The sequence below is a fragment of the Monosiga brevicollis genome, genomic scaffold, assembly GCF_000002865.3.
Source record: "Monosiga brevicollis MX1 MONBRscaffold_14 genomic scaffold, whole genome shotgun sequence".
In the NCBI taxonomy this organism is placed as follows: Eukaryota; class Choanoflagellata; order Craspedida; family Salpingoecidae; genus Monosiga; species Monosiga brevicollis.
Window position 1 is genome coordinate 302942 of NW_001865051.1, and position 16548 is coordinate 319489.

The 16548-nt window shown below is 53.8% G+C and overlaps 5 protein-coding genes across 5 annotated transcripts; 3 read left to right on the top strand and 2 right to left on the bottom strand.

Moving 5' to 3' along the window:
• Nucleotides 1–833: 833 nt before the first annotated feature.
• Nucleotides 834–4630, bottom strand: MONBRDRAFT_9157 (uncharacterized protein; the record flags this gene model as incomplete). Its single annotated transcript, XM_001746878.1, has 4 exons — nt 834–1017; nt 1155–1252; nt 1611–1710; nt 2379–4630. The coding sequence occupies 4 exons, from the start codon at nt 4628–4630 to the stop codon at nt 834–836; spliced, it is 2634 nt and encodes an 877-aa protein (XP_001746930.1).
• A 505-nt stretch (nt 4631–5135) lies between these two features.
• Nucleotides 5136–7268, top strand: MONBRDRAFT_26403 (uncharacterized protein; the record flags this gene model as incomplete). Its single annotated transcript, XM_001746760.1, has 8 exons — nt 5136–5453; nt 5610–5726; nt 5837–5911; nt 6030–6114; nt 6185–6282; nt 6376–6440; nt 6764–6833; nt 7227–7268. The coding sequence occupies 8 exons, from the start codon at nt 5136–5138 to the stop codon at nt 7266–7268; spliced, it is 870 nt and encodes a 289-aa protein (XP_001746812.1).
• A 136-nt stretch (nt 7269–7404) lies between these two features.
• MONBRDRAFT_9158 (uncharacterized protein) lies at nt 7405–8850 on the bottom strand (the record flags this gene model as incomplete). Its single annotated transcript, XM_001746879.1, has 3 exons — nt 7405–7606; nt 7697–7910; nt 8682–8850. The coding sequence occupies 3 exons, from the start codon at nt 8848–8850 to the stop codon at nt 7405–7407; spliced, it is 585 nt and encodes a 194-aa protein (XP_001746931.1).
• Nucleotides 8851–9929: 1079 nt separating this feature from the next.
• Nucleotides 9930–12381, top strand: MONBRDRAFT_32881 (uncharacterized protein). Its single transcript, XM_001746761.1, has 9 exons — nt 9930–9960; nt 10069–10155; nt 10757–10805; nt 10933–11033; nt 11109–11143; nt 11260–11341; nt 11420–11465; nt 11587–11687; nt 11799–12381. The coding sequence occupies exons 1-9, from the start codon at nt 9955–9957 to the stop codon at nt 12270–12272; spliced, it is 981 nt and encodes a 326-aa protein (XP_001746813.1). The 5' UTR covers nt 9930–9954; the 3' UTR covers nt 12273–12381.
• A 640-nt stretch (nt 12382–13021) lies between these two features.
• MONBRDRAFT_32882 (uncharacterized protein) lies at nt 13022–16397 on the top strand (the record flags this gene model as incomplete). The annotated part of the gene is made up of 9 exons (XM_001746762.1): nt 13022–13160; nt 13255–14315; nt 14474–14842; nt 15079–15162; nt 15258–15326; nt 15436–15499; nt 15632–15723; nt 15857–15965; nt 16070–16397. The coding sequence occupies 9 exons, from the start codon at nt 13022–13024 to the stop codon at nt 16312–16314; spliced, it is 2232 nt and encodes a 743-aa protein (XP_001746814.1). The 3' UTR covers nt 16315–16397.
• Nucleotides 16398–16548: the final 151 nt, after the last annotated feature.

Genomic DNA, 16548 nt, shown 5'->3' on the forward strand with positions numbered 1-16548 from the left:
AAAAGCAATCTAGGGTGCAGCACACACCAACAGCAGCAAGAAGTAGGAAGTAAAACGTGAGGGTCCCAAGGAGCCGTCCCAAGCATTGCAAAAGGGAAGTATAAGCAGTTCAAAGACGCGTACGATGCCAAAGCGGGTGGAAGCGCTTGCACAGGTAAGCGCCGGCCCACACTCAGAAGCTCAACCAGCATCTGCATTGTATACTCTCCATACGGGGTGGTGCCCTCGTTAAACATCTAACATGGAATAAAGGCCGTCATGCCAAAATGTAGACGCAGCGAGCCGACAACAAAGCGTACAAGCAGCACCCATACCTCCCAAATGGTCACACCAAGACTCCAGATGTCTGATGCTTGCGTGAAAAGCCCACGCTGCAAAGCTTCGGGCGCCATCCACCTAGTCAGTTCCATAGGCGAGAAAACCGACCGCCATGATGATGAGCATCGGCCTTGGCAATTGGCTTCGAGATGCTTTACAGAGACCAGAGCGAACCGGAAAGGGAGTTCAGTAAGCTGAGTGGTTTTATAGTAATCACAATCTTGAGATATAAAGCGACTCAGGCCAAAGTCAGCGAGCTTTGCGCGCGGCGTTGCCGTGGAGCTTCGGAACAGCAGTACATTGCGAGCTGCCATGTCGCGATGCACCAGCTGACACTCGTGCACATGCAGAAGCCCCAATGTAACCTGCCGTGCAAGGTCCGTCTAGTTTCCAACCACTGTCCGTGAGGCGCGATTTGGCACCAGCAAAAAAACAAAACAAAAAAAACAACAACAACAAAAAAAGAAAAAAAAAGAAAGGCACACGAGCCGAACTTATGCGCTTCAGAAGCACTGCTAGCACGCCAAGAGCCCGGAGAGCAACAGGGTGTCGATTGGAGACCTTGCTTCAAGGGCTACAGGCAACCCAAATGCACAGAAATGGCGTACCAGCGAGGTGTGCGGCAAGACCCTGGTGTGACGTAGGTAGGTCCGAAGATCGCCCAAGTCGGCCAGCTCAAGCACGAGCGATATTGGAGCGCTAAGTACAAGCGGTGATCAAGTCAGAATGGCACACTCACGTGTCGAAGAGCCAGCAACAGCAGAGTGCCGGCCATGCTACTGTGCATGCCGTGCCCAATTGCGCTTCGCGGGGTTGGGAGGGGCGAGGCCACATACCTGTCGTGAACGATGGCAATCAGGCTGACAATGTGAGGATGATCGCAAGCAATATGCAGAAGAGCTGCCTCCAGCATGACTGCCTTGTAGTCAGACGCCTGTGGTGGCCCAAAAAACAAGCAAACATGAGCAAATCGAAAGAACCCGATGCAGAAAGCGGCCGGCACAATTCGACCTGAATAGATTCGAAGGTTTTGAGTGCAACGTGGCTTGTGGCCAAAGCGGCATGCTGGCGTGTCAGGGTTGCCTATGTTCAAGTGCGGAGGCAGGGGTAGCGGCATGTCGTATGAACAGATTCACACTCCTTCTCGTGGCATCAAAAAAAGCATGTTGGTAGAGCAAGCAAGTAGCCATGGAGCGGGAGAAAGAGAGAAAGCAAGAAAGGAAAAAGAAGAAGAGATCCAAAGCAATGCTGGTTCCTGCATTGTAAATTTAAGCCGACACGTTCAAACCTACCCGAAAAACTGTGCCAAAATTGCCTTTGCCCAACACACTTGTCTGGATGAGCGCATCTCTGTCGTCACGGGCCGGGTGATGGATGTATCGCGGAGGTGAGCTGCATTGCGAAACGGTCGGTGTGTTAGGCACAAAGTTACGGCAGATCCTTGACATACTTGGACAATAGGATTGGTTCGCGTTGATTTCCAGACGTGGCAGCTAGTGCCAAGTCTGCACGCTGAGTCATCCCCTGTCGAAATTGCGCCAGACACAACATAATTTGCCCTGCTGAAGACATGGCCAACGTCTCCTCCTGCAATAGTTGATGCTGAGTTGCCACCCGTCCCCGGTTGCGAAGCTGGTGTACCACCAGAGCAACTAGTAAGACCATCGCAGCCATGCCAGCCACCAAGCCAGCAATTAGGTTGGTATTTGGGCTTGCGTGTGCGCCAATCACGCTTGCTGTTGGTGTAGATGAGGGCGTGGTCATGCTATAAACGGTTCAAAGGTGTGTTATGAGCAAGGAACAAACCATTGTGCCATTGGTGCGCATAGCTTTGAAGAAGACCAGGCGACAAGAGCCAGACTCACGATGGGGTTGTTCTGTTCACGATGCAGCCAGGCTGTGACCTGATACGTCAACGGGGCGAGGACCTCAGTTAGTGATAGCGAAACAAAGCATATCATTATTATGGTTGATCGAAAGTTGAGACGTGGTCGTCAAAGGTATGTGCTGAGCAACGCGAGCATGACAAGAGTAGGGCGCGAAGCCGCTCTCAGCCGTACCGAAGGTCGTTCAGGAGCCAGCGAATGTCGCTGGAGTTGAAGTGGGCGCAGACAACGTCGGGATACCCATCGCCGCTCAAATCTGCAACAATGGCTCGCGTCTGATCAAAGCTCTGGGCAGCGAGGATGTAGTCCTGGTCAAACACACCCTGTCCAGCATTTCGGTACCAAACGACTGCAAATGAGTTGGATGTCACAATGTCTAGGCGACCGTCCTTATTCATATCTGCGACTGCAATGGTGCGCAGATCAAGCGACACCGTGGAAATGATGTGTCCTCTGCCAAATGCACCCTGGTCATTCTTAAACCATTGCGCGAAGCCTTCGATTCCGCCACAAATGATGTCGGGCCAGCCGTCATCATCTAGATCAGCCACAGTCACGGCACTGGCAAGCTTGATGTCCGCAGATATGATGTGCTCGCTAGAAAAGCGGCCACGGCCCAGGTTGCGGTACCACGCAATCTTGGCATCATCTGAGTTGGCGCTCACAACGTCCACAAGGCCATCGTTGTCCAGGTCTGCAGCGTACACAGCCGATGCACCGACCGCAGGAGAGGAAATTGGAATAGGACTGGAGGAGAATGAGCCGTTGCCAATATTTGCATACCACGCAATGGTCGCATCGCCAGGGCCAGCCGTGATGACGTCGATGTCAGCATCGCCATCAAGGTCCACAGTAAAGATGGCTTGGGTGTTGGTCAAGTCGACGGCCACGATGACTGGGTCGGGATTGAAATTGCCCTGGCCCAGATTGCGGTACCAAACAACTTGACCATGACCCGCATTGGCACTCACGAGGTCGGGGTGCCCATCGTTATCAATATCCGCGGCGGCCAGGGCGGTGGGCTGAGCCGCATAGGCCGTCACGACGTGCTGGGCTCCCGTAAAGTTGCCAGCACCCGGATTGCGATACCAAGTCAGCGAATCGCCATGATAATTGGCACTAGCTACGTCAAGGTGACCATCGCCATCCAGATCAACGGCTACCAGGGCCTTGGTGCCCTGGGCGGTGGTGGAAAGCACCGTCCGTGTCCCGGTAAAATTCCCTTGGTCAATATTGCGATACGTAATGACATTTGAATCCAGAAAGCAGGCCGCAGCCACGTCAGTACGTCCGTCACCATCAAAGTCGGCCGTCGCGATCCAATGCGCGCCACGTGCGTTCATATCAATCAACTGCGTCGTGTCATCAAAGGAGTCATTGCCGAGGTTACGAACCCATGCAGTGACATTGTTGTCGTAGCCAGCGATGATGACGTCTAGCCATCCGTCATTATCCAGATCTGCGGCTGTGGCATAGCGACTCGAAGACAAGTCTGTCGTCACAACCGCAGCGGGGGCAAAGGTGCCCATACCCGTGTTGCGAAACCATATGACACGGCCCAAAAGAGTGCTACAGAGAATATCGGGGCGGCCATCCTGGTTTAGATCAACGGCGACGACTGAGACCGGCCTGTGGGCTCCATTGAGAGTCAGGTACAAGCGGGAGGAAAAGCTGCCATTTCCAAGATTGCGGTACCACGTAACAGTGTTTGAAGATTCCGAAGCCGCGACGACATCGGTTAGATTGTCGTTATCAAAGTCGGCTGCCGCCACGCCCAGAATGGCGGGCGAATCTTCGTCGAGTACATGACGGGCTCCTGAGAAGGAGCCTTGTTGGTTGCGGTACCAGAAGATGGCGGCATTTTGGTCATTACTGCCACTGATGATGTCGACATAGCCATCGTTGTCCAGGTCGGCAGTGACCACATCGCGTATTGACCGGGTTTCGGTGGTGATGACACGAGGGACAGCATCGTACTGGCTGCCATTACTGGCATACCAAGAGATGCGAAAGTCGACGGAGCTTCCCACGACGAGGTCCAAATCACCATCGTTGTCGAGGTCAGCCACAGCCAGCGTGCGTGAGCCTTTGTTGGAATCGGATATGATGCGAAGAGAGCCCTCAAAGCGGCCTTGGCCCTGATTTCGAAACCAGGCCACCTGATCATTGTAGTAGCTGGCCGTGACCAGGTCTGTATGACCGTCAGAGTCCACATCAACGGCCAATACCGTCTGTGGGCCAAAAGTTCGGCGAAGCAAACTCGAGCTGGCCCATGGGTCGGTGCTGCAGGTGTTCTCGCCACGGGCCGGGCTTGACTTCGAGATGAGGACCAGCAGAAGGAAAGAGAGACGCCAGCGCATGCTAGGCGCGGGGTGCCACCACCTGATGGATTGGCCAGGCTTGCGCTCGATCAGGAGGTACACCATGGTCACTCACTACCCCACGAATCCCCAGCGAGGCTGAACACCTCAGGAAGGGTGAAACGTCAAATTGGAAGGCACATGCGCAGCCGATCGCACGTGACTGAAATGCTTGGCCGGCAAGCAGGCGGCAGGCCTGCCGTGCCAAGACGTCCAATGCTCTCTTCACCAGAGCAAGGCCTGAAGCGGGGCCAAAGCAATGAACAAGAACAAGACGTCACCTCAGGCACAGGGCACAAAATACCACCCCAGCACACATCCCGCCATTCCCCTAGCCTCGTGTGTGTGTGTGCGTGTGTGTAAGTTCGTGTTCGTGTGTGTGCGTTGTGTGTGTGCGTTCGTGTGTATACACTCAACTGTCACAGTTTTTTCAAGTTGATGACAAACTTTCTTTTGATGTGTGTGTGTGTGTGTGTGTGAATGTGGAGTTGAGGTTTGCGTGAGACTTTACCTCATGTAGTAATTTTTGTGCCCTTTTCTTGTGCATGATCGCAGGGGGCTGGGGTTGAGAATGGTGGCGTGCTATCGGCGGCGGGTGGGCTGGGTCTGCTTGGTCTTTGGGCTGTGTTTGGCCTTTGGATTGTGGTTGCACAGACCAGCTTCCGTTGCCTTTGGGTCCAGTGGAGCTGTTTTGCTGGTCAGTCTTTGGGCCGATCGTCCCCATCGCCGTCAGAGCCAGCTTTCACTGTTTCGTTCCTATGCCCAGCATCAGCAGATGCCAACGGTCAACCGTGAGGCAGGCGCCACCTTGCCGAGCGTCAAAGCTTTGCATGTGGTCACTGCGTCAAGCGAAGAAAACTTTGCAGGTCTTTTGGCCCTCCTCAATTCGGTAAACGCTTTGCCAAGCTCTTCGCCGCCATGCAGAAAAGGCCGCGTGCTCTTCCTCACCTCATCGGTCAATGGCAATTGAAAAAAAAAAAAAAAAAAAAAAAAAAAAAAAAAAAAAAAAACCCATGCACAATAACCCCAACCCCTCACGGCACAGGTCTATCGGAACGTGGGCCCTGGGCACGCAATTCGTTGGCACGTCATTACCCTTCAAGCAGCACAGTTGCAGCTCGAGGCCATTTTGGCTATCCACTTTCCTGATCGTGACATTGAGGTCCGTCGGTGCCCTGGCCTCAGGTTGAGTCAAATCTGACCCTAAACCCGCCTCCCTTCCCCGCTGAGTAATCATGATCGCCCTCTGTGTCTGTGGTCGTCTGCCTGCAGGTCATCGGTTTTAGTCAACACATGCTTGCTGGCAAGATTCGCGTGCGCAGCTCCCGTGCCTCCCTCGGCCACCCCGTACGCCAACGCCCGCTTTGATGTCCCCCCATGACACGTGAAAGCGCACATGTCCATGCCTCATTCTCCATTGCAAACCTGCTTGGGGTCACCCTTCTTTCCCGCTTCATAAACTCAGCTCAATTACGCGCGATACTATCTCCCGGGCTTACTGCCAGATTTGAGCCGAGTTATTTATCTTGATGACGATGTGATCGTGCAGGGTGAGCGCTCAAACTTTCTGCAGCCAGCTTGCCCAGTTCATTTCTGATCAAAAAGGCATGTTGTCTGTAGGTGACATCACAGAGCTGTGGGAGCTCAACCTGCAAGGTCAACCTGCAGCCTTTTCCAGCGATTGCAATGAAGCTAGCCGTCAATACGGCTTGCTACAGGTGTGGTCGCTCACCTCGGCCTGATCCAAAGATACATGGGCGAATGCACTCTCTGCATCGTCATGAACTTATGATATGGGATGGGTGGCATAGAACCGATATGGCGGCTTTCTCAACTACGAAAACTCCCAGATTAAGGCTCTGAATTTGCCATCAGAGTAAGCAGTGTAGTGCTACGCTACAACTCGTGTCATCTCATTGAAGCTGTTCACACGACCGCGTGATCTCACGATTGTCCGTGGGTGTGGTGGGTGTTCCACATCTTGGCAGCACCTGCTCCTTCAACGCCGGTGTGTTTGTGGCCGACCTTTCACTGTGGCGCCACATGCGCGCGACACAGCAGTTGGAAAGCTGGCTGCAACTCAACACTCGGTATCGTCAATGATGATGCTCCCCCCCATCTTTCCCCCCCACCTTCCTTTTGCTGTGCTGTGCGATAGTTGGAAGTTGGTGATTGTGCTACGTGGGGCTCCGTTTGCAGGGAGAATGTGTACGGCTCTGGTGTCGCGGGCGGTGGGTCACAGCCTCCCATGCTAATTGTTTTTCACAAGGTTTGTGGCTTGCCGTGCTTTGGCCTTGTGCTTTGGTGCAATGTTGGATGGTCATCGTCTGCCATCTTATTGCTCTTCGTGTCGGAACAATAGTATCGCGAGCTCCCGTGGGTCTGGCACATCCGATCGCTTGGCAGTGAGCTGACATCGCAAGCGCTTCCCTTGTCAGTTCAAGCTGCGGTCGCTCCAAGTGCCCTCGCGCTCGTTCCGCCGCTGCTCATGCACGGATGTGTTTGCAGGGAAATTGTTCGCTCAGCCAAGCTGTTACACTGGACAGGCCGACACAAACCATGGCGCCTTGGCACACCCCCGGCGCTGCAGCGGTTCCTTCCGTTTTTTGAAAAATATCAACTTCCACTACCCGCTGTTTAAATGCTGTACAACCACTGCTAGCAAGTGTGCCAGCAGCATTCGCAGAAGAAAACTGTTCGCTGAGCGAGTCTTGAAATGGGTGTTGGTATTGAAAGGCCAGGCATGCTGTCTTGGAGCGGTGCAGCTGGATTATTTATGATGCGAGTGACAAACAATCCAGAATAAATTGAGATTGATCGCCGTCACAAGCCAGCTGGCGCTAAAAGTCATGCAGCAGCAGATACTGAGCAACAAATGCTGTTGTAATTTTGTGCAGATTGGCAATACTGGGCCAGTCTAGACTCTCGAGATTATCTTCGATGGTATGCCAAGTCCTGGGAAAGGGCGTCGGTATTAAATGCAGCACAGGGACATGCCGCTTGACAAAGGGGATGTGATCATCTTCAATCAGAGGACGGCGGCTGGAACGAAGAAAAAGAAGCAAGGGTGAGCATCAGATTCAGGGTGCATCCAAGCCAGCGTTGAGTGCAACGAATGATATCCAAGCGCACCCGCGATAGCCATCGTTGAGATACATTGCCGAGTGCTGCTCCAACAAACCAAGGCGGTCGAGGCGACGCTCGAGGTCAGCCATGCGCCCAAAGTGTTTGTCCGTGGGTTTTTGGAGGCTGATAAAGTTGGGCTGAGGCCCACCAATCAAATCCAGCAGGATAAACAGTTCGATTGTCTTGAGCATGTTGTTATCGGCATGCGCCTTGGCGTGGCCTGCAGAAATTCGGCCAACACTGTTTAATCAGGGCAGGGTGGACAAGGCTTGCCAAGAAGAAATGCAATATTCCACATGGCAGCCAGGGGCAGCAGGCTCGGGACGTACGCTTCGCTGGTTGCTTGGACCATTTGGTGGCCAGATGTCGGGCTCCGTAAATGGAGTCTTTGCTATTCCTAGAAACGCGCATGGTATTTGCTTAGCTTCTCACAGAGTTGGTAATTGGTTGGTACAATGTTCGGTCATAACGACGCACACGTGTCCAAGCGCATTCTTACCACTGAGCAAATGCTTCTTCGCCATCCAGGAAGATGATTTGCAGCGTGGTCCCCAGCGCCTAAGGAGGCACACATGCGAGAGACACGTGATTGATGGACATGCCAAGGAAAAAAGAGATCCGGGGAAGTCAGGCGGGCCGAAGGCGTTCAAGTGAAGCACACCTTGGCGCGTCGAGTCAAGGCTGGTTGAAGAGCATGGACCATGTCAAGCAGCATGGCGCAGGGCACGGCCGAGTCGGTGGCGGCTGTAAAGCCAAACTGCAAATTTTCTCCCATTGTTCCGCTGCGTGAGCAGAGTGCAGGGTCTCTCCACCTGTTGTGATGCGGAAAGGGAGAGCTCAACTCACATGGGGGCTATCCTCGGGAAAGTATTTGCTGTCATAGTGAGCGCCAACCACCAGGCGTCGTGGCTGCGTAGGATCTAGGGTAGCAACTGATGACCACCAACCCGCAATTGGTGAGGAGACGTTAGCGCCTGTCCAGTGGGCTCACCATACAGACGGGGCGGCGGCATGCACAGACTTATGTTGTGAAACTCCTTGCGGCCGAGTGGGGTGTTGGCCCAAAACGTATCGAGCTCCACAGTAAAGCCAGCAATTTCCATCTGTTGGATCAAATACTGCACAAGCGGCATGCAGAGTTGAGGTGAGTAAATCGCCATCGCGAGTTCGATGATGCTAGAGTCGAGGGGTCAAAGCAGTTTATGGGCCGGCGGACATGGCGCCAGGAAATACCTCGCGGACTGTCCGGTGATTGGCAGATCCCACGACGCGCGGCACGAGGATGCGTGGCAAGAGTTCGTGCTGAACACGATCTGCTGACACACGGTCCACCACGCTGGCGAGCTCTGCATCGCTCAGTTCGTGATCGCGGCCCTACATCGCGGCGGGAGAAAAAAAGGCAAACATCGTCGGCACAAGATGAACTCATCTGTGCAGCCATGAACCAGAGGTACGTGAAAGCGCCGGATCGAGAAGGGGGCATCATGTGTGCTGAGGACAAACCAGGGCGGGCGCGGTGTCATGCCAAGAGTGGATCAACAGCGTGCTGCCAAGGTAGAGCACCACGAGAACGATAAGGCCGAGAGCCAGATACCCACGGCTTGAATACCGAGACCAGCCGCCATATTCTGTTGCTTCCCGTGGTTGACCCCCGCTTCCCATGGGGCCCACCCGTCCTCGTCGTGCCCGCGGCACCCCAGGCGCCATCACGAACGAAGAACGAGACAGAGAGAGAGAGAGACAGAGAAGGAATACTCGCAAGAGAAATTGTAATATTATTCACACTTTAAACTTTTTCGCTTGTTGTCATCGTTTCCTTCATCACACCCTGCATGCACACACACACACACACACACACACACATATACACATATACAATACACACGCTGCACAGTTGAAGCATTTTATTTGTTTTTGTTGTAGTGGTGAGTGCGTTGGCTTGGTCTTGTTCAGTGGCACAGAGATTGAATCGTCAGTGAGCGGTGGTCACTGAGGGCTCCGTTCCGGGTTTCATCTCGGAAATCTCGGCAAAAGGGCGGGCGGGGTCAGGAATGGGGGATGGGATTGGGGCCAGGGACTCGGGTTGAGAAGGGGGTGTAGTGAGCTGCCTCTGTGTTTTGGGTTGAGAAAGCTTCTCAGGTTCTTCGGAGCCGGAGCAAGAAGAGGGACGACCTGGCTTCTTCAAGATCATCATCTCACATCTTCTTCGCTTGCCTTTGGTAGGCACAATTGCAAACAACAGCAGCGACCAAATCCCCGCCATCATGACGGTGAGGCATGCTAGGATCTTACAACCTGGCAAGGGTTAGGGGGCAGCCAAATTATTTTTCCTCACCACTCACTGGGATGCTATTCTTGTGGGTTTGATCTTCTGTTAGACGATTGAAGGAAACAATGCCGTGCTTCACACGGGAGCCAAGATGCCTTTGGTAGGCCTGGGTACCTGGAAGTCCAAGCCTGGACAGGTATGTGATTGCATTTGAGCCACCTTGCTTCGGCTTTCCAATTTTCAAGACAGAAAAAAAAAAAACATACTGGTTTATTTTAGTGGGAGACAGGATGCGAGGGCCGCCAGGCATCAAATTCACCAAGACAAACAAACAAACAAAGGCAGAGACAAAGCTCGACATTCTACTTTCTTTGCTTCCAATTCTTCAATCATCTCTTGAGATCCTTCCCACGGCGCCGTGCTGCTTGGCTTTGTGGCCGTCGATCGATGGGCTTGTTAGTGGTTGGCAACTCTGGCCATTGTGGCCAGCGCGAGCTTGCTTCATCAGTCCACGCGCGCTTCCATTCAGCAACGGCGCCACAGTGTCACGTTGCACACGGGACAGCGTATGCCTCTCGTTGGGCTGGGCACATGGAAGTCCAAGCCCCACGCGGTCTGTGCTTGTCTACCGTCAGGACGACGCCTTTGAGTCGTTGACTTGCTGGTTTATCACACACATCCTTCAATTGTCAAACCTTTGCATCACGCACACTCCACACCGCAGCGGTATGGCCAGGCGAATGCTTGCTGCCTCGCTCATGCCCATGCATGGCTCCGTTCCTCTGCATTTTCTCTAGGTGGAAACGGCTGTCAAGGTGGCCCTTGAAGCTGGATACCGTCACGTTGGTCAGTCCAGTCCAGAAACACGGGCCAATTGTTGCGCTGCCAACCTCTTCCACTCTTCCTCTTGCTTCCGCCTCTTTGCACGTGCCCAACCACCCGCTTTCAACTCATGGACTGGCGTTTTACACAGACTGCGCTGCCGTGTATGGCAACGAGGCTGAGGTTGGCCAAGGTCTCAAGGCCGCTTTTGACAGCGGCATTGCGCGAGAGGACGTCTTCATCACCAGCAAGGTACGCCGATTGTGTCGCTAGCCAGGCCGGCCAGCTAAGCGACTCTTGTGTCTCATGGTCCATGTTGCCCCACAGCTTTGGAACAGCGTGCACAAGCCCGAGCTCGTGCGGTACGTCTGCCAGTTGACCTGCGCTTGCCCCTCTGGTTCGATGGGCGCTTGCCCCTCTGGTCCTTTTTTTTCATTCTTATTTTATTAAAAATCTTCCATCTTGTTTCTATTTCCAGTGGTGCCTGCGAGCAGACTCTCAAGGATCTTGGTCTGTCGTACCTGGACCTGTATCTGATTCACTGGCCCACGGGCTTCAAGGTGAGACCAACTTCCTCCTCGAGTAGCACGGTTGGCCCGCTATGCTTGAGCTTGCTCACAAGGATTTCCTTTGGCTAGGCGGGCGATGACAAGTTCCCTCGTGATGCCGACGGCAACCTCATTTGTGAGTCCCTGGTTTGGCTTTGCATGGCAGCTTGATCACCGATGTTATGCGTCTGTCTTCTTCGTACACGCCATCCAATCTGCCATGCGACCTCTTCACAACTTGACTTGCGCGTGCGTAGATGATGAGACGCCCCCCGTGGACACATGGAAGGCCATGGAGGAGCTCGTTGATGCCGGTCTTGTCAAGGCCATTGGCTTGTCCAACTTCAACTCGCTCCAGGTTTGTCGAAGATTGGGCGCGCACCCGCACCCGCACAGAGCTGATTGATATATGAATCCCTCCGGATATCTCACACATTCGGCATCTGGCGGTACTTGAACTACGATGCAGATCAAGGAGGTGGTGGAAAACGCGCGCATCAAGCCAGCCGTCTTGCAGATTGAGAGCCACCCGTACTTTCAGAACACCAAGCTGATTGACTTTTGCAAGGCACACAACATTGTATCTACCGCCTACAGCCCCTTGGGCTCACCTGACCGACCTTGGGCCAAGGAAGACGAGCCCAAGCCCTTGGATGATGCCAAGCTGAAGGAGATTGCCGAAAAGTACAAAAAGTCGCCTGCTCAGATTTGCATCAAGTTCCAGGCGCAGCGCGGTGTGGTTGTCATCCCCAAGTCGGTGACGCCGGCGCGCATCAAGGCCAACTTTGAAGTCTTTGACTTCACCTTGACTGACGATGAGATGAAGGCCATTGCTGCCTTGGATCGTGGCTTCCGTGCCTGCATGCCCACCAAGGAGGTTGATGGCAAGGTTGTGCCTCGTGATCGCGAGCACAAGTACTATCCTTTTGATGCTGAGTTTTAAAGTGATTCCGGTCGTATGACGCCGTGTTGTCGTCACATCCACACCACCCATGGTCTCCTTTCTTGTTTTGCTCGTTTTCAAGGCAACTGAATTGATCCACCCAAAGGACAACGACCAACTTCACGACAAGTGTCACAAACGCAAAATGAATCCCTGTGTCCCGTCTGTCCGTCATCAGCGCACACTACAAACCGCGACGACCGACAACAAGACAACCATCCACCCTGTCAAAGCGTGTACTGGTTGTCGCGTCTTCCGAAGAGACAGAGAAGAAGAAGAAGAAAAAGAAGAAGAAGAAGAAGAAAAGAAATGAATTGGTTTGGTCAGTTTGAGAAAGAGAGAAGTAAAGAGCAAAGACACAAAGGAAAAGCACAACTACCACATGTAGCAACAACAGGGAACAAAAGGAACAAACACCACTGAAAAACAACAACCAACGACAACACTGAACACAAACAAGAAGAAGAAGAAGAAGAAGAAGAATGTCTGACATGTGAATTCAGCAAAAAAAATCATTCGAGGTCCTGCTGAGACCGGAAACGGGACGCTTGCACTGGGGTCGACTCCTCATTCCGTGGAGGGTGGCACGGCAAGGCGGGCCGAGGTGGGGTTGAACAGCCTACAGACATTATCGCATTTGATGCGAAGCGCGGCCCTTTCAGCCCCATTGGCCTTTTTCACCTTTCTCAGCCCAACAAAGGACATTCAAGGAAAACAAGATTGGCGGCTCCATCCAAGCTGGCACCGACATGGCGCCCAAGTGGCTCATGTTCGTCCTGGTGTTGTGGGCCCAACCCGCTTCTCTTGGGGCACAAGGCCATGTGTGGCTCGAGGTGACTGCTGATAACACGCTGGCCATTCGCAATGCCACCGATCTGCTCATCAACGGTGAGCCTTATCAACGGGGCTCCAAGGCTCTGCGCGCATCGCGCTCGATTTATCAACCTCACACCGTTTCTGTGGTCTGAACACATGGTTTTAGAAGTGCGTGTCACTGAGAAGTTGACCGATTTGCAGCAGCGGTTGCCCGCTACAGCTCTCTTGTCCGTGGATGCGGACGGTCGCCTTCACGTGAACAATACGGCAGGAAATGGCACCGTCTTAGTGGGCGGTGTGGATGTGGCGAGGCTCGCGGCGAGTCATGCCGCTCTGGAGCAAGCCTATGCGAGTCTTCAAGCGGAAGTCAAGACTCTCCGCACCGTCGTCCAAAACATTTATCCCTGGGCGCTCGGACCAAAGATGTGCGTCCTGGGCGGAGGCGCCGGCTCGACCACACTGCCCAACATGCAGATCTACTCGCAGGGCCGTTGGCACCAAGGGCCAGCCTTGCCGACGCCACGCTACGGCTTGTCGGCAACTCAATTCCGCGGGCAACTCTTTGCTCTCGGCGGCTTCAATGCCTCCTTTCTCAGCACAGTGGAAGCGTTTGACGGTGCAATGTGGAAAACGCAACCCAGCCTACGAGAGCCGCGCTACTCTCCGGGCGTCGCGGTCTTTCAAGACAAACTTTGGGTCATGGGTGGGGAAACGGACTTTTCGGTGGTGACCAACACGACCGAGTTCTTTGATGGTGACTCGTGGCAACCTGGCCCATCCCTGCAGGCGCCTCGTTTTGCCTGTCAGGCTGCCGTCTACCTGGGCGTGTTGTACGTGGTGGGAGGCTGGCACAAGGAGAGCATCGACTCGGTAGAGGCTCTGAATGGCACCTCCTGGATTTGGAAGCCTCGTCTCGAGAGGGGCCGTGCTTTTGCAGGTCTTGGCATTTGGCAAGGCTTGATGTATCTTGTTGGAGGTCAAGTCGATGAGATCTCGCAAACCAATGCCGTCGAAGTATTCAACGGCACGGCATGGTCACGCGGCGTGCATATGCACGTGCCCCGACTGGGCTTGGGTGTGGTTGTGGTGAATGACCTGCTCTTCGCAGCTGGTGGACATGCAGCCGACAACATGTTGAACGTGGTTGAGGCATTCAACGGATCGCATTGGGTCACAGTGGAAGCTCTCAACGTGGCCAGTGGCCATTTGGCTGCAGGTCTCATCGGGGTGTGACAAGCTTAGTGTATGCACATGTCAAGTGGCCTCCGATGCCCAACTCTCAGATGCTCTCATCCAAGTCTCTGCTATTGTGTTCCGGCTGACTATGGCTGTTCCGGCTGACTATGTCTGTCTCAACACCTTTTGATAATGATACCAATAACGAGAATGATACTAATAGCGATGTGTGTGTGTGTGTGTGTGTGTGTGTGTGTGTGTGTGTGTGTGTGTGTGTGTGTGTGTGTGTGTGTGTGTGTGTGTGTGTGTGCGCCCCGAATATCATCCGAAATTTGACTACATTCTTGGCACTGCCTTCAAGCACACTGCCTGATCACCATCACGCCGCCTCACCCACAGAGAGAGAGCGAGAGAGCGAGAGAGAGAGAGAGAGAGAGAGAGAGAGAGAGAGAGACGAAGCGTTGCGTTTGCGTTGCGTTGTCATCATTTTTCACTCCATCCGACAACATGGCCATGAGCACAACCACGATGATGATGCGAACCGGGTGGCGCCCGTCGATGGCTACCGGTCTGGCTCGGTGTGGCCTGGTAAACATGGGAGCCCGTATGGGTCGACGACACGAGTCGTCACAACCCTCGGGCAAGGCCACCTCTCAAGAGAAGATTCGTCGCTTTTGGAATAAGGTGTGACTGTGATGACGTGTGAATTGGCCATGTGACACACACGATGAACGCAGCCAGGAGCCAGGAGCCAGGAGCCAGGCGGCGGAAGCCATGATTCAACCTTTGGCGTTTTGGGCCATTCTTGTTGTAGGTGCGCGTGGAAAAGGATGGTGACAAGTATGGCGTCTTTCTGGATCAGCGCCATCTCAAGACGCCCATGGGCAAGAAGTTCTCGGTGCGTATACGACCTTGACGCTGAGGGGGGTAAAAGAGTGGCGCAGCTCATGTTGTGCTTGTGCCTCCACGGGTGTGCCATTCGACTTGTGGCAGGTACACAGCGATGAATTGGCACACATCGTTGCCATGGAGTGGGCCACTCAGGGTGAACATCTCACGCCGGTACGTCTCAAGTCATTCCTTCCCCGCACGTCAATGCCCAGAATCTTCGGCCGATGAGCGACAGCGAGCGGCGCACAGATCTGGCTCATCGATGTTGCGTGGTCCCCAGGCCACCATGTATGTGAGTGCGCTCAGCAACACGGCCCTAGACCACCCTTCCAAGCAAATGCGCGGTATGAGTCCCAGATTCCATCATCTGCTCCCTGCCCGGGCTTTTGAGTGGCCAACGGGTGCCTGACCGACAGACGACCAATTATACCTTGCAGACGAGCGCGTGTCAGGCTTGATGCCATTTTTGGAGACAGATACGGTTGTTTTTCGTGATGCTGATCCAGAGAGCGCACTCAGTACTTTTGAAGCCCGCAGCTGGGATCCCCTTGTGAGCAAGTTCCAAGAGGTGAGCACCCAACCTGAAGACTCCAAGCCGCACTCTCTGGAAGGTTGCTGCTGCCCTGACTCGAATTCGCGCATGTCTCATTCGAGGGTGGTGGTACCTTTTGTTTTGCTTTCATGGCCTTGTCTCCGAGCAGCGTTATGGCCCTCTGCATACCACTCGCCTGCTGGAGATTGAACAGCCCGAGACGACGCTGGCCGCCGTCGTGGATCGCCTGTATCACCTGCCACATTGGCAGTTGAGTGGTCAGTCCCAGCGCACACAACTATCCTTGATAAAAATCTGGAACCATGTTTTGCACGCTTCTTTCCCAATGACAACCTGACATTTCGCTTATGGTAATGCATAGCGATGGAGTTGGCCACAGATACAACACGCTCCTTGGTCATCGCTTTGGCCATGCTCGAACAGGACTTGACGGCTCAGGAGGCAGCCGATGCAGCGCGTGCCGAGGTTGAGTTTCAGATCCAGCGCTTTGGCCGCGTATCCTGGAGCCATGGCATGGAACAAGCAGACACAGAAGGTCGCCTTTCTGCTGCAGCACTCGTCATGCAGCTAGCTCAAGCCGAAGAGGCTCCTGCACAAGGAGTTTAATGCTAGTGTGGTTCAGGCTTTCCCATGACCGGCGCTGCTTTCCAATGCAAGACGAGCAAATTGCAAATTGAACTTTAATTTTGAACTTTTCACAAGTCTCGCCCCGCCATGCATCATCAGAGCCTTGTAAAACCCTAGAGGGCTGAGAGGCCAAGAAAGTCATCACAGCAGAGATGGTCAATAAATTGAGGGTGTCAGTCATTCCATCCTGCTTTGTGGATGGTCGTCAATCAT

Bases quoted from the DNA above. Each gene is read 5' to 3' on its own strand.
- MONBRDRAFT_32881 (XM_001746761.1), top strand. The intron at 11,144-11,259 runs GTACGTCTGCCA...TTCTATTTCCAG, and splicing joins CACAAGCCCGAGCTCGTGCG to TGGTGCCTGCGAGCAGACTC. The intron at 11,688-11,798 runs GTTTGTCGAAGA...ACTACGATGCAG, and splicing joins CCAACTTCAACTCGCTCCAG to ATCAAGGAGGTGGTGGAAAA.